The following is a 13,404-nucleotide window of genomic DNA, read 5'->3' as shown; positions in this document are numbered from 1 at the left end:
TAGAATTCAAGGCCCATTGTCGGAGACCGATAAGATCTCTGAATTTGCACTGTCACTTCATAGTCCGCTTCAGGCTCCGACCTTCTGGGTTGAGGGCGCTTGGAGTGTGGTTACAACTCAACTTGGTTAAATCCCTTGCGCAGTCTGATCCCTAATTGTCGACGATTCTCAGTCCAAGCACCGTCATTATCTTGTGCTTAGGAATCCCAAAGAGCGCGTGATGTCGAAGACAAGGTATGGCATTTCCGGCCCATTCCTGAACGATCTTACAGCTGATTCGCTATCTCAAGTGGTCATCAATCTCAACTTCATATCCTGGACTCGGCGTCCAATGTACAAGAAGCGTTTCGTGCACTTAACGCACCAAACGTCTCAAACAGCGACTTTTCAAGGTTGTACAAGGGTAAACTCGCGGAGATACTCAAATTAGTGGCACATAGCGTGGTTGGCCGGAACGAAGCCAACATCGCGAGAGATACGATTCAGCGGTAGGTGCTAATAGCTGGGTGGAGATAAGCACTGATAAAAAATGCTGTCCCAGTAATCGGAACTTGTCTGACCACGCCAAACCACTTCCCGACCACAATGCGGACCCACTTTATACGGATTCAAAACGCGCCGAGACACGGTTGAAGCGAGCGCGCGCCCTGATTGAGCATGAACAGAAGATTGGGAACGAGCAATTGCAGAATATGCGTAAGCTGGGTAGGTATTGAAGAGGATAGTCCTCAACGAGTCGGGTCGCTGATTATTGACACGCAGAACACGATGAACACCAGTTGCAGAAGTCCTTTGAGGATAAGAGGGTGACATCTCTGTTGCTTTCGATTCTTGAGCGGAAGGAGAAGATACGCAAAGAACGCTTCTCCGAGATAGCTAAATTGCTTGAGGAACTCAGGTATGTGCGTACGCGAGACTGCCCGACCGACATGTTCATCTTGCATAATTTTATAGGCGGAACGCTAAGGCCACCTCTGAATCCCCAGTGCGTCCTTATACTCGCAGCGCGCTGCGGCGGTACTAATTCTTGTGGCAGGTGGGTGCTTCAAACCAGTCTGAGCCGCTCAACTGTACTATCAAACCAATACGGACGGACCTCACTGCGGACGTTCTGTCTGTAAGTAGTAGTTAGTTTTGTTCCAGTTCATTATAAGTGCTCATCCACCCATGCAGGCATTGCAGGCGCATTGCATTCGTGTTGATCGCCTCGCTGCACAGGCTAGTGGACAACACCTTCCTTTGCGCGTAGAGGAGGCAGAACAACGTCTGCTCCAGGCAGTGTCACGATCCAAAGGCATCTCTGCCAATGATGCGGAAGTGTCATCCACATTGTAAGCTATCTTCGATCTTGTCGTCCGTTGTTATTGACACCTGTGCAGTCAGGAACTGCGTGCTATCGGTCGCAAACAAGCCCTACGCCGTGTCCAGTACCGATCACCTATCCCAGAAGCTCGGGGAGTAGAAAATGTGGGAGACATTACTCACCGCATTGTGAGTATGATGGCTTATGTTCCCGTTATTTGTAAGTTGACATTGAGGCATGCATGCAGAGCGAGAAGGAAGAAGAATTACAGCGTCTGGCCGATCATTCAGCTGCATTGACCCTCGCCTGTGTCAAAGCCTTGCAAGTAGTGCGCACGGCTCTAGCATCGTACTCGAATGGTCAACTGACACTCTTGTGCAGGTATCTCATTTTGCCAAAGAAACGACCCCATCCCTGCGTGACAGCTTGCAGAATGAATCCAACAATGCACAAGGACACATCGACACCCTGCGACTCTCTGTTGTCAACCGCCCTCGACTGCGTGTCGGTCGTACACCTGGCGAGAGTCTTAGCGGAGGACAGGTATGTCACTTGCGAGCGTATGTCTTCAGTTGCATTGACCACGGGTCGAAGACCTTGCCGGCAACGATTTCCGACCTTGAGCGAACAGTCAAGAAAGGTATGTCCCTAACCCGGCTACGAACGCATCGACAGTCTGACCAGGCTCTACCAGCCCAAGCAACGGAGGCTTTCATGAGAGATGTTGAAGGGCTCCTCTCTCCCGATCCCTCCACCACGGAAGGGCAGGCATCCTTGATAGGTAAGCCGCTCACAAATCACAATTTGCTCCGTGCTTGTTCTGATCGTAACTTCGCACTCTCAGACACATTCAATACGCAGGAGGCCGAGGTTGCAGACTGGATCGCGAGACTACTCGAACGGAAGGCTAAGAAAGCTGCAGTCGGTCAGAAGCTGATAGCGGACATAGAGCGACTGGTGGCTGAGACGGCATCCATCGCGGGAGGACACGTCTAAGGGTGTGGCCTGTGGTTGGGATGTGGCTGTGGATAGTTGCCGCAACTCTGCCTTCGCGCGGCCTGGGTGGTCGGGATTAACACTGACATCCCCGTATCCGAGACACCGGGCTCGCACCAGGCGCACCAGCAGTAACTGATATGCATAGACTGCTTTCTGTATTCTACACAACGGTGGCAACAACCAAGAAGAAACACACAACACTAAATCACAGCAAGGAAGATACACAACGTGGATTTCCAAGAAACTGTTACTCCGACTCGTCAACAATCGAGCCTTCAGCGTCTTCGTCCCCGCTCAGGATCTCATCCTCAACCTGGGGCACGGCTGCAGCGATGGTAGACGTTGTTTGAGGCAACGTGCTAGCCGTGGCAGGAAGATTGCTCGATGGTGCGGGGTCGGGAACGATGGAGATAGGGGCCTGCGGTTCAGTGGGGCCGAGGGGTTCCTCCGACGTGCCGCCTGCTGCTACTGTGGCCGTGACTGCGTCGTCAGAGACAGGTTGCGTGACAGCCTTCGCCATGACAGAGTCAGCTTGCACGGTATCGTCTGGGATGGGGTCTTCCGACGCCTCGGCATCGTCAGTCGTCTGCTCGACTGAAGGCGGTGTCTCCAAGTTCTCTCTGGGAGACGCGTGTTCGACAGCAACGTCCATTGAAGGGTCCACAGGAGGAGAGAGCGAAGGTTGTACGGAGGCAATCGCAACAAGCTCCTGCTCAACGAGGCTAGTTGATTCGGTCTTGGTCGGTGGGGAGTGTGGAGTCGTTGAAGGGGAAGCCTTCCGGCTCGTTGAGGACTCGAAAGGTAGCGCGACCGGAGCAACTGCTAGCGATTCTGGGACCTCGTCCGCCACTGATGTCGCACCTTCGGATGGGGGTGGAGCGACCTGCATGCTCGTATCCGAGTGTGATGAATCGTCCACTTGCGAGCCTGCGAGAGGATTGACCATCGGTGCCACGTCCATGCTTGCGTCCCGAACTGCGCCGGCGGCTTCAAACACCTCTGGAGTCGCGTCCGCTTGCACAGCGACCAGCACCGCTGCCTCCGCACCAACGTCCATATCTTCCTCACTCTCCACATCGTCCACAGCCTCCGGGACTTCAGGGGTTTCGTGAACAACCTCGACCACCCTTCCCCTTCCCCTACCTCTCCCCCTGCCTCTGCCCCTCCCGCGTCCCCTGCCTCTGCCAGACGCAACCCGCGTCCTTACCGGCACATGCCGTTCTGCGTGGGCGCCATCATCTCCCGCTTCGACAGACGCAGGCCGCGAAGCAAACACCCCGTCCAGCACCGCAACGGGCTCCGAGCTCTCGCTCCCCCGCCGACTCGCAGGGTCCACCGACGGTCGCCGCTCCTGTTCTTGCGCTGCCTGATCCGCAAGCACGTCCAGCGCGCTCCGGATGCGCGTCACCGGCGGGGGGAACAGACGCGGAGTCTGAGTCTCCGCCTCAGCCTCAACCTCGACCTCGATGGGTGTTGGGGGAGACGGAGTTCGTGCAGGGGCGCGCTGGGTCTGAGCTTTGGCCCTGCCTCGTCCGCGGCCTTTCGGCTTGGGCTTCTCTTTCTCCGCAGGCACAGATGCCGCCGCCGTCTTTGCACGCCGTGTCGATTTGGGTGCGCCCACGCTGGAGCTCGGACCGGCGGCAGAAAGCGTAGCGGAGAGCCCGTTGGATGAGGTGGCAATGCGCCGTCGCTTCGGAAGTGGACTTTCGGGTGCAGGTCCCGTCGCTCGCCGTCGCGTCCCTCGTCTTCGCACAAGGACCTCTTCCTCAGTCTCGTCTCCGTCCCCGCCGTCATCACCCTGGTCGGCTGTGGCGCTCTGCTCTGGGACATCACCGTGCACCGTTTCGCCATCGTAATCCTCGTCCTCGATGAGAGTCCGCGCAGCGCTCACAAGTGAGTCCATCGGAGTTGACGCGCCTTCCCGAGGAGCGTTCTGCCCTCGTGCGGGTGTCCTGTGCGGTGTTTGCCCCGCTTTAGAATTTGTACCCACATGTCCCGAGGGTGTCCCTGGAGGGACCGCCCACTGCATTGGCACCATGATCGGCATCGAGCCCTGTCCTGCACCCGAATGGTTGAAATACACGAAGCCAGGATGAGGTATTACGTGTGGATGGCGCCCCGTTTGCGCCATGGATGAGGCGGAGGTAGCATAAGGTCCCATTGAGGGATGAAGGTGTGTCGGTAATGGCTGCCCGCGCGCGAGGGGCACGCCGGGTGCAGATAATGGAGTCGGGTTGGGCGCAAGCTTGCGCAGAGTGGGAGACGGGCCAGCGGCCACAGCGAGGGGGATCGCAGGACTGGACGCGCCCTCGTCGCCTTCTCGAGGCGAAGAGGCATCGGCGGTAACCTCAGGTTGGGGCTGGGAGTCTGTGGAGGTCAGATGCTGGGAGTTCTGCTCTGCATCCGCGGGCTGCTTGCCATTCTGGAGGTCCGCCTCGCGCTCGAACTTGTGTTGCTCCTTGACAAAGCCGGAGAGGATCCCAGCGCGCACGCGCCCAAACTTTCTCGCGGCGACCAGGATGCACTCTGCGCGTGCGTCTGCAAGTAGAGGGAGAGGATCCGTGCGATGTCGGGATGGCCTTTCTTTGTGTCTGTCCCGGTCTTTATCCTTGTCGCGGTCTCTGCGGGGATGCTTCTCGATCTTCGGCTTAAGCGAACGTAACGAGTGAGCCGGACCAATTTGCAAAGTATGTGCAGTTTCAAAATGAGTTGAACTGGAGGGGCCTGCAGCTAAGTGGCCTTCGGTGTCGCGCTGGGTATCGGGTGGAAAGCCTTCGGTGATCGCCCGAGCCTTGCCTTTGTCCGTGCGTCCGTTGGCAGAAGGCGCCGCGAGGAGGGACATCTCTAGAGGAGGGCCTACACGTTCTTTACCCTTGGACTTCTTCCCGAAGCTCGCGAGGAGCCGCTCGGACATCCTCCCGGACAAGGCTTCTGATCGCCACAGTTCGGAATCTCGAAGGACAGTTGCCTGCATAGCAAGGAGAGGCCTTATTCGGGCAAGCTCACTCTCTAGTATAGATAGGCGACTTTGTGTGTCGGATAGCTAAGAGAAGAATAATCTCATATGAGAACGCAGAGCGGGAATGGGGGTGTTTCTCACGCACTCTGCGACGGCAAGCTTTGAGATCATCCTCAAGTCGAGCAATATAGTGTTGTGTTTCCTGTGCGTACACGCAGATACACATGTGGGGTAACATTTGAAGGAGCGTTTACGTTACACACCTGCTCTTTGACGACGGGTTCCTGCGCGACACGAGTCTTGTAGAGGAGGGCATCCGCGCTCCTGCTCCAGCACTCGCGCTCCGCGTCCCAGCGAGCGCGGTCGTCAGATCGTTCTGTGAGGAGCATATTTCTTTGGAAAGTGAGATCTGCGATTGTCTCCGCTTGGGAGGCCAGCTGTGCCGGAGATGGATGGAGGAGCAGATGCGATGTCAAGCGTAGTACCTGCATAGTGCTCAGAGCAGGATCACTTATTATGTGGTGAATGGACGCACCATGGCTGCAAGCTCAGACTCCCTGTGGTTGGTGGAGTCTATGGTAAGAGTGTACTGTTGCACACGAGCTCGCATGGATTCCAGCTCCGGGTGATCCAATGGTTCGGGTGAGGGTATGCGCGGGGGAGGCATACTTTGTTCTGATAGAGGTCCATTGTCAAGACTGCTTGCGATCGGTGGAAATGCGTGAACAGGGAGAGTAGAAGGACCAGGCTCTGGCGGTAGTGTTTGTGGGGCGGGGGAGGGGGACATGGTGTGCATGATATCGTCGAGAGCAAGAACGGGGCCATCGTGGGCGGCCATGGGTGAGGAGGAGAAGGAGAGGGCGCCGCGGAGGGCACCAGGAAGGAGTGTGGCCGGAGGCAAGTCGCGGAGCCTGAGCTGAGCAGTGAGCATGCCGCGAACTGAGCGCGGCCAAACAACGCACAAACAACGCCGTCGCGCGACGGCCACACGTGACGGGAGTTCTTTCGTGCACGTGGCGCACAAGCCGGGGCCGGGGTCCGAGCCAGTCGGAGCGACTCCGAGCGAGAGCGCGACGCCGGCCACGCTCGTCGCTCTTCTCTGCTACTTAGCTTGCCACTCGCACTGTCTGTGTCTGCACGTCCATGAGCGCCGCCCCGTCCGCGCTGTCGCATCTCCTCCCAGACATGCCCCCGTCCTCGGCCTTGCAGTGGTTTCTCCTCGTCTGCCCCGCCGTCGTCATCCTCGCCTACTTCTTCACCGTCTTCCCACACACCCCCGACTCCCTCTACATCAACCCCTCGCTCGCCACCCTCCCCAAGTCCGCCCCGAGCTGGTCATTGTATCCAGACGACTACTTCCCCGGTGGCGCGTACGCCAAGTTCCCCAATGGTGCCGTAAGTCGCGCCTTCTTCCTCCATATCGCGTTCATTTCCCGACCTTCCTCTCCACAAGGTCCGATATTGGCTCATGGGCCCTGAAAACGGCAAACGGGTACGATCTCCCCCTCCCTTGTTTCGAGCTATCATTGACTCTTCTTGACAGGTCGTCCTCATCCATGGCCTCTCCGTACCAGCCATCATCTGGAAGGACGTCGCGCCTGAGCTCGCCGCCAAGGGTTACCGTGTCCTCCTCTATGGTGAGTCCCTCCAAGAATAGCATCGTTCGCGCGACCTAAACGCGCATCCAGACTTGTACGGTCGCGGTTACTCCGACGCGCCTCACACCACCTACGACACCAACCTCTACACCACGCAACTTGCCTTGCTGCTGCAGTACGTCGGATGGAGTAAAGCGAACATCGTGGGTGTGTCTATGGTGCGTAACCGAGTACCCTCATTCTTGCAGCCATTCACGACCTATTCATTGCTCAGGGGGGTGGGATTGCGGCCGCGTTCAGTGCTCAATTCCCCCACCTTGTCACTGACAAGGTAGTGCTCATCGCAAGTGCCGGCCTCATGGAGGTGCGCATCCTTCCTATCGTGTCATCTCATCGTACTCACCTCTTTCTAGTCGTCCGATATGTCCCGGACGACGAAATTCCTATCATCCCCGCTGATGCAAGTCGTTGCGTCAAGCTATCCGTTCCGCGTAAGTACCGTCCTTCTCCGATTCTCCCTGGTGCACTCCGCGCGTGTGGAATGCGTCGTTTGGAATTGGTCTCATGTCTCTCTGACAGCTATACCTCCAATATCTTGCCGACCAGAAGTCATCCGATGATCCCATTAGCGAGGTGAGCAATCCTGACTAGAGATCGGCGCAGGCGACCCTCTCAATGCTCGTGTTGACTCTCACGACATAGGTTGTTCGCATACAATCCGCATACCTCCCAGGGTACAACACGGCGCTGGCGTCCTCTATCCGCGATGGCCCCCTACGCAGCCTCGCACCGCAGTTCGCCGCGCTTGGACGGCAATCCCGCAAGACCGGGGGCAAGGTCCTCCTTATCTGGGTCAGTGGCTTCTAGATTGTTTAGCTTGTGCTGAGACTGATGTCGAAAATGCATACAGGGAACGGCGGATAGAGTCGTGCCATATCGCTACGCCTCGCGCGTGCAGACGCTCATCCCGCACGCCGAGCTCGTCACCATCGAGGGTGGGCCTCATGATATCACAATCACGCATGGGGACGAGGTCTCGCGTGCCCTCCTCGAGTTCCTTGGCCGGTGACAATGGTTTGATCAAGCCGTACCCGCACACCGCTCTCGAAGTTGGAGCGCCCGCAACCCCGCATTCGCATTTACGTCCTTCCCCCGCACACGCCCCGCCTCGCGCTAAGTTATTTCACCCATGCAACGTGTGACACTTACGTTTGTCCATGTCCGACCATCCAGCACTGCGCTGACGCTTTAGCCCGCAATGTTGCATGTGTTCCTCCTTACTGTTTATTATCGCAACACTCTTGTATCGCTCTACCGTCGTAGCATTTCTCACGTCGCACCAGATGCCTGTCTCGTCACAGTACTGTTCCTATTGCCCACCGCGTACCCCCTATTACCTAGCGCTCCATAGGCTATCTCCGTTCCACATAGCGTACTACATCTGTACCCCCCGTGTCGTAGCACCGCGCTCGGCCGGGCTTCCACCTATATCTGCGCACCTGCATCACCATAACGTACATACCTCTCACGAAGTTCCACACCGCTCTAAAAGTAGACCTTAGGCTAATTTTGTGTCGTGTTGTAGACTCTAGACCCCTACCCCCGATATTGCGCTCGCAGTGCGCACGTAGCTCCCTGTCAGCTCCTCTGTTGATTACGATCTCTGGTATAATGCACACCATTTTGGGTTTGTTCGCTGAATTGCAGATCCCACATGCTCGCGATCAACTCGTATTTTTTGGAAATGCGTACTACACGCTGTAGTGTACTACTGAATGCCATCACAACATCCGCCTACGTTCGTGACCGAGGCCGTCACGAACGAATTGCTCTGGCATAACGTACGACCACACGCCTACGTCAGGCCGGCGATGTGCAACAAGTCGAGCGTGACAATGTCCTTGAGCTTGCCAAAGTTGGGCGTGCCGACGCCAGTGACGGGGTCCCAGCCCTTGGTCGCGTTGAACCCGGGCGTGCCGCAGCCGGGGTTGTTGCCCGTCGTGATGTCGTTGAACGCGGAGGGGTCCGCGGCCTGGATCGCGTACACGAGCGGGTTCAGGAAGCCGAGCGGGCGCAGGCCCTTGGAGAGGCGCGCCGAGTTGAGCAGCGAGACGATGCCCGCGAACGTCGGCGACGCCGCGGACGTGCCGCCGATGGAGACGGGGCGGCCGCTGAGGAAGATCCTGAAGAGGTCCGCTTGCGCGGCGACGTCAGGGATGGCCTGTGCATCAGACGATGGCAGCGTGCGGCGTCCACGGGACATATGCAAGGGGTGCGATCGGGCCAGTCAGCGAGGGGCGTGGTGAGAAAGATCAGAACATGGTTGGTTGACGTACACGACCGTTAGGGTTGAAGAGGCCCTTGTAGGTTCCCTCGGGAAGCGTCTTCAGGAACTTGGACACGGCTTGCTCCTGGTATGCAGGGCGCGGGAACTGTTGCAGAACCGCAGTGCATAAGTGACGTGATCAGCGCCGCGTATGATGCAAAAGAACGAGGTACGTACGACGTCAGAGAAGCCTCCTCCAGAGAAGAATACAGCGGTCTCAGGAACGTGGATGGTCCCGCCGACGGCGGTGACGCTGTATGTCAATGGCAAACGCGCACCCATCAGTACACAGCAGACTGACGGCAGGTTCGTGGGACTCACAAGGGGCAGGAAGGTGGGAACAGGGGGACGAAGCGCGTCGCGTTGCGTCCGTCGTTCGTAAAGCACTCCTGGAGTGCCGGGTCCTCCTCACCGTCGCCGACACCACCATCACCAGAAGAGAACGTCAGAGACACGCCACGGGCACCTGCGGCGGCATCAGCGCAGGATCAAGGGGTTGCTGGTCACTATGTACGCACCGAGCTGCGCGAAGCCGTTGCAGACGCGCTTTGCAAAGCTGACGGGTACTATGCACACAGGTGAGCTCCACATGTCACAGAAAATAGCACATGAAACGTGCCTGTCTGCTCATCGTCGGCGTAACTAGTGGAGATGGTCTGCGGAGGTTCCTTCTGGGCGAGGATGAAGTCAAGCCACTGAACAGCCGGTAATGTGAGCTCCGTGTTCTAAATGTAGATTTCGACGGCAATACCTCGCTGTACGGCTCATTGGTGTTCGAAGGCGTCAGAATATCGGGCTTGAATGGCGGGCGGCCGCCAGTCGAGAAGAACGTCGCCGGGGTGGGGAACGTGAGACCGAACGCAAACTGGACGTCTGTTGGGAGTGGAGTTAACGTCACATGCAATTCTACAGGCACACTTCGTTGAGTGGCACGTACCCAGGTTGGCCTCAGCACCGGCCTCGTCTAGGGTCTGGTTGTTCAGACCACCTAAGACCCGCCAATATTCAGTTCGTGTCATTTCTCGCAGTGGAAACAATGCATGGACGCATGCATGATCTCCATCAGACGCCACGTACCATTGATGAGAACGGTCTTGAATGTCGAATTGAGCGCATCAGGGCGCTGTTCGGCATAGAACGTCTGGAGGTCTTCGATGTTTGCAAATTGCTCGAGGTACCCAGTGATGCCAATCTGGTTTCCGTTCTTTGCAGAGGGTTTGAACCCGACCGCGTTGTACAGCTGCTGAATGCAACTAATGGTGATGGTCTGGTTGCAGGAGGCGTCGACGTGTCCACCCGATGCAGAGGGGACGCTGATTGGGGGCGCGTTAGCCGCGATCTTGGCCGACTTCTGCTCCTCGTCCGAGTCGAAGCGGAAGGTCGAACGAAGGCTCTTCATGCGCGAGAACATGGTCGTAGGCTGGACGAGCTCGATGTGGTCGTCAAGGTGCTCCGGGAGGCTGTAGGCCGTCGTGCGGACAACAGCCTCGCCACTGGCATCGTGGGTCCAGACATGGTATTCCTGAAGAGGATGACGCGTCAGAACGCGTCGAAAACGCGTGAAAATGGTGTCTTACGGTCTTGAGCATCTCCTCGGCCTGGCTGACAGGAACCTTCACGAGGACCCAGTCCCTGGCAGGGGAGCGAGACAGGTTGTCCTCGTAGATGCCGTGAGAGGCAAGCCATTCATTGACCAGGTGGACGCTCTCGTCCTCCGGCGCAACAAGGGACTCAACCTCCTCCTTCGAGAGGTGCTGGCCGTAGCGGTCATGGAACGGATCGCTGGGAAGACGTCGTTAGAACTCGAGAAGAGGGACCGCGTGATGGGTATATGCACTCACCTGACTTCGTACAGGTGCCTCTCGAGTTCAGCGAAGTTGGGTTGGGGGAGAGCAATGCGGAGTTCGATGATGTGGTCGGCAGGTGCTGGGGAGGTCTTGGTCCATCCACGCGGGGGCGGGACGCTTTCCTTGACCTTGTGGGCGCAGTCCTTGGCGGGGAGGGCGGCAGCGGCCGCGACGAAGGAGAGGACGACCCAAGCAGAGAGTGACCGCATTGCTGGTCCGGGGCCCGCACAGATGTCGAGGCTGGGGGGAATGGACCCCGTCGGGCTGATTTATATGTGCCGTGCGGGAGATGCGCGGCTCATGTCGAGAGGTTCGGTGATGGAATTTCATTGAAATGGCGCCAGCGAGGCTAGGGTCCGCGACAGAAATGTCGCCATGTCAATTCGTTGATGGCCTAAGGCAGGCCGACTCTCCCACCGACGCCCTCCCTGGGAACACTCAGGCTCCGACTTGGTGCGCTGCCCCTTCGGCTCGCAGTCTCAGGTCCGCATGGAACTGCCACGATCCTCTGCATCATTCCCATCGCCCTGTTCCTGCCGTCGGACGTCCAGTACCCAAGGGTGTGGGGTTTGCCTTATGTGGCTTTTGTGAACGGCACCAGTCAGGCTGTCCCGACTCCCTGGTTCTCTACACATGGAAGGTCTCAGCTGGGTCAGCTATTTTCTTCGAATGGTCATGCGGGTGGAGATAGGAAGGCGGAGAGTCCGGAGGCGGGTCAAGTTTCAAATCGTCCACACACCAGATGGCGGTAGAGATGGAAGGCAGACATTGACCTGGTGGCGTATCACGAACAACAACAGCAACCATAAGTGGCACGACAGCCGCTGAGAACACGGAGGTAAGTACATAAGCCCCGTCGCGCCCGTCACGCTTGTTCTGCCCTTGTAGCTTGCACCCCCAGGTTTGGCTATGCGGCCACGCAAATGCCGCTTCCCGACGGTGCGGTCCAGCGGTGCAAAGAGATCTGACATCGTCCTGCATGCTATCGACAACCTCTATCTGTAGTGGCATCGCCAAGCAAGGGACCCAGATGAAACTAAATCGGTGCTATGCGGCGCCGTTGACCGCATTTGTAGGTGAGTGCGGTGATGTTGGAGACGTCTGCGCGTGCAGCTCAGGGCGAGGTGCATGACCACCGGGGCCCGGGGGTGCCATCGACATCTATGAGCGATATGGCGGATGATGCGGCCAATTGCTGGGATCAGCGCGGCGACGGTGCTGATCTGTGCATTCGGACAGACTCGGACGTTGGGAATGAAGCTGAAGAGGCACTGAGAACATGCAGCCGGCGGCGAACGAGTGGCCACTGGCCATGGGCGGACTGAATGAGGTCACCGCTGGTCACCGAGAATCGCCGCCGGACCGCCGGGATCCGCGACCACCTGTTGATGCTTTGATGCGATGACATGCTTGCATGAGTCCTGCACAATATCATTGATTCCTGCACACTCGTCCTTTCCAGCTCCCACAACGCCGACTCGCCCACGACTCCTCTCTGGCTGCACATCTGCGAGCATTGTATCCATTCGCCTTGTATCACTACGCAACCCACACCACTCTGTAACACCATGATCATCGAGCTCAACGCAACCATCCTCAGCCCCGCACGCAGGCCTATTCCCGTCCAGAGCGACTGTGATATCTCTGAAGTGGAGAACATCGATTTCGCCTTCTACAAGCCCTCCGTCAAGAAGTTTGCCGAGGGTCGCGGCAAGGCTTTCCTTACAGACCTTCGGGTGCGTCTGCTACCTTCCGCCACCTGGGCCACGCTAACCTTCCGCTTCATCTCTCGCCTCCCCAACTACCTTCGATGCCTCTACGCCTCCTCCTCGACCCGTGACCTCTTGTTGCACCCCCCACCGTGCATTGATCTTCGCGATCGTAGCTTGTAATTGTAGCAGACAACCCGACAGACGTCTTCAAGACACTCTCCATCCCACTCACGTCGCTGAGTCGCATCGAGCGGGAAGAGCCCCGGCTGCGTAACGCCAATGTGGCCCGCATCGTGCTTGACGACATCAGGCCCACGCCGAGCAGTGGTCTCGGCGAATATCCCCTCAAGCTTGAACTGCGCGGCACCAAGGCCGACAAGCAGGCGTTCCAAATCTTTGGTGCCCATCTACTCAAGGCACACGAGCGCGCCGTGGCCAAGAGTCGCGCGTATCTCGAGGACGAGATTGACCTGCGTGAGTCACCGTTCTATCGACCGTGGCGAGTTCCTAGCCTGATTGCTCGGCCATGGTCTCAGCGGCATACGGGGCTGGTCCGAGCTCTTCATCATCGACAACCTACATCACCGCTGATGTCCCGTCTGACGCCCCTCCTGGCTACGAGCCCTGAAGCTGAACTCCGAGTTATGTACGTTTGGTCCC

At 57.8% G+C, this 13,404-nt stretch overlaps 6 protein-coding genes across 6 annotated transcripts; 3 read left to right on the top strand and 3 right to left on the bottom strand.

The window, feature by feature from the left end:
- Nucleotides 1-132: 132 nt before the first annotated feature.
- Nucleotides 133-2,501, top strand: L226DRAFT_608103 (uncharacterized protein). The gene is made up of 13 exons (XM_067685885.1): nucleotides 133-234; nucleotides 291-488; nucleotides 542-705; nucleotides 763-898; nucleotides 955-985; nucleotides 1,037-1,117; nucleotides 1,174-1,331; nucleotides 1,380-1,491; nucleotides 1,551-1,631; nucleotides 1,685-1,846; nucleotides 1,898-1,943; nucleotides 1,998-2,084; nucleotides 2,148-2,501. Exons 1-13 carry the CDS (start codon nucleotides 221-223, stop codon nucleotides 2,297-2,299), a joined length of 1,422 nt encoding a protein of 473 aa, XP_067541327.1. The 5' UTR covers nucleotides 133-220; the 3' UTR covers nucleotides 2,300-2,501.
- On the bottom strand, nucleotides 2,425-6,244 carry L226DRAFT_119379 (uncharacterized protein). The gene is made up of 5 exons (XM_067672191.1): nucleotides 5,797-6,244; nucleotides 5,525-5,746; nucleotides 5,407-5,463; nucleotides 4,721-5,345; nucleotides 2,425-4,669 (listed from the first exon to the last, which is right to left on the bottom strand). The coding sequence occupies exons 1-5, from the start codon at nucleotides 6,190-6,192 to the stop codon at nucleotides 2,550-2,552; spliced, it is 3,420 nt and encodes a 1,139-aa protein (XP_067541326.1). The 5' UTR covers nucleotides 6,193-6,244; the 3' UTR covers nucleotides 2,425-2,549.
- Nucleotides 6,245-6,446: 202 nt separating this feature from the next.
- L226DRAFT_452565 (alpha/beta-hydrolase) lies at nucleotides 6,447-7,928 on the top strand (the record flags this gene model as incomplete). The annotated part of the gene is made up of 9 exons (XM_067675072.1): nucleotides 6,447-6,656; nucleotides 6,715-6,753; nucleotides 6,805-6,898; nucleotides 6,950-7,077; nucleotides 7,134-7,223; nucleotides 7,273-7,350; nucleotides 7,439-7,492; nucleotides 7,562-7,711; nucleotides 7,770-7,928. The coding sequence occupies 9 exons, from the start codon at nucleotides 6,447-6,449 to the stop codon at nucleotides 7,926-7,928; spliced, it is 1,002 nt and encodes a 333-aa protein (XP_067541325.1).
- Nucleotides 7,929-8,567: 639 nt separating this feature from the next.
- Nucleotides 8,568-11,450, bottom strand: L226DRAFT_119137 (tripeptidyl peptidase A). The gene is made up of 11 exons (XM_067672190.1): nucleotides 11,027-11,450; nucleotides 10,763-10,967; nucleotides 10,263-10,707; nucleotides 10,123-10,173; nucleotides 9,937-10,058; nucleotides 9,805-9,880; nucleotides 9,704-9,751; nucleotides 9,507-9,651; nucleotides 9,363-9,438; nucleotides 9,196-9,291; nucleotides 8,568-9,080 (listed from the first exon to the last, which is right to left on the bottom strand). Exons 1-11 carry the CDS (start codon nucleotides 11,239-11,241, stop codon nucleotides 8,715-8,717), a joined length of 1,845 nt encoding a protein of 614 aa, XP_067541324.1. The 5' UTR covers nucleotides 11,242-11,450; the 3' UTR covers nucleotides 8,568-8,714.
- L226DRAFT_119136 (uncharacterized protein) lies at nucleotides 11,451-12,114 on the bottom strand. Its single transcript, XM_067672189.1, has one exon. It carries the CDS (start codon nucleotides 12,041-12,043, stop codon nucleotides 11,660-11,662), a length of 384 nt encoding a protein of 127 aa, XP_067541323.1. The 5' UTR covers nucleotides 12,044-12,114; the 3' UTR covers nucleotides 11,451-11,659.
- Nucleotides 12,115-12,600: 486 nt separating this feature from the next.
- On the top strand, nucleotides 12,601-13,372 carry L226DRAFT_565592 (uncharacterized protein; the record flags this gene model as incomplete). The annotated part of the gene is made up of 3 exons (XM_067683815.1): nucleotides 12,601-12,768; nucleotides 12,918-13,218; nucleotides 13,281-13,372. The coding sequence occupies 3 exons, from the start codon at nucleotides 12,601-12,603 to the stop codon at nucleotides 13,370-13,372; spliced, it is 561 nt and encodes a 186-aa protein (XP_067541322.1).
- Between the last annotated feature and the right edge of the window lie 32 nt (nucleotides 13,373-13,404).

This window comes from Lentinus tigrinus, assembly GCF_003813185.1.
Source record: "Lentinus tigrinus ALCF2SS1-7 unplaced genomic scaffold L226scaffold_2, whole genome shotgun sequence".
Lineage (NCBI taxonomy): Eukaryota > Fungi > Basidiomycota > Agaricomycetes > Polyporales > Polyporaceae > Lentinus > Lentinus tigrinus.
Note: the sequence above shows the minus strand (reverse complement) of the source record. Positions and strands in the feature narration are given on the sequence as shown.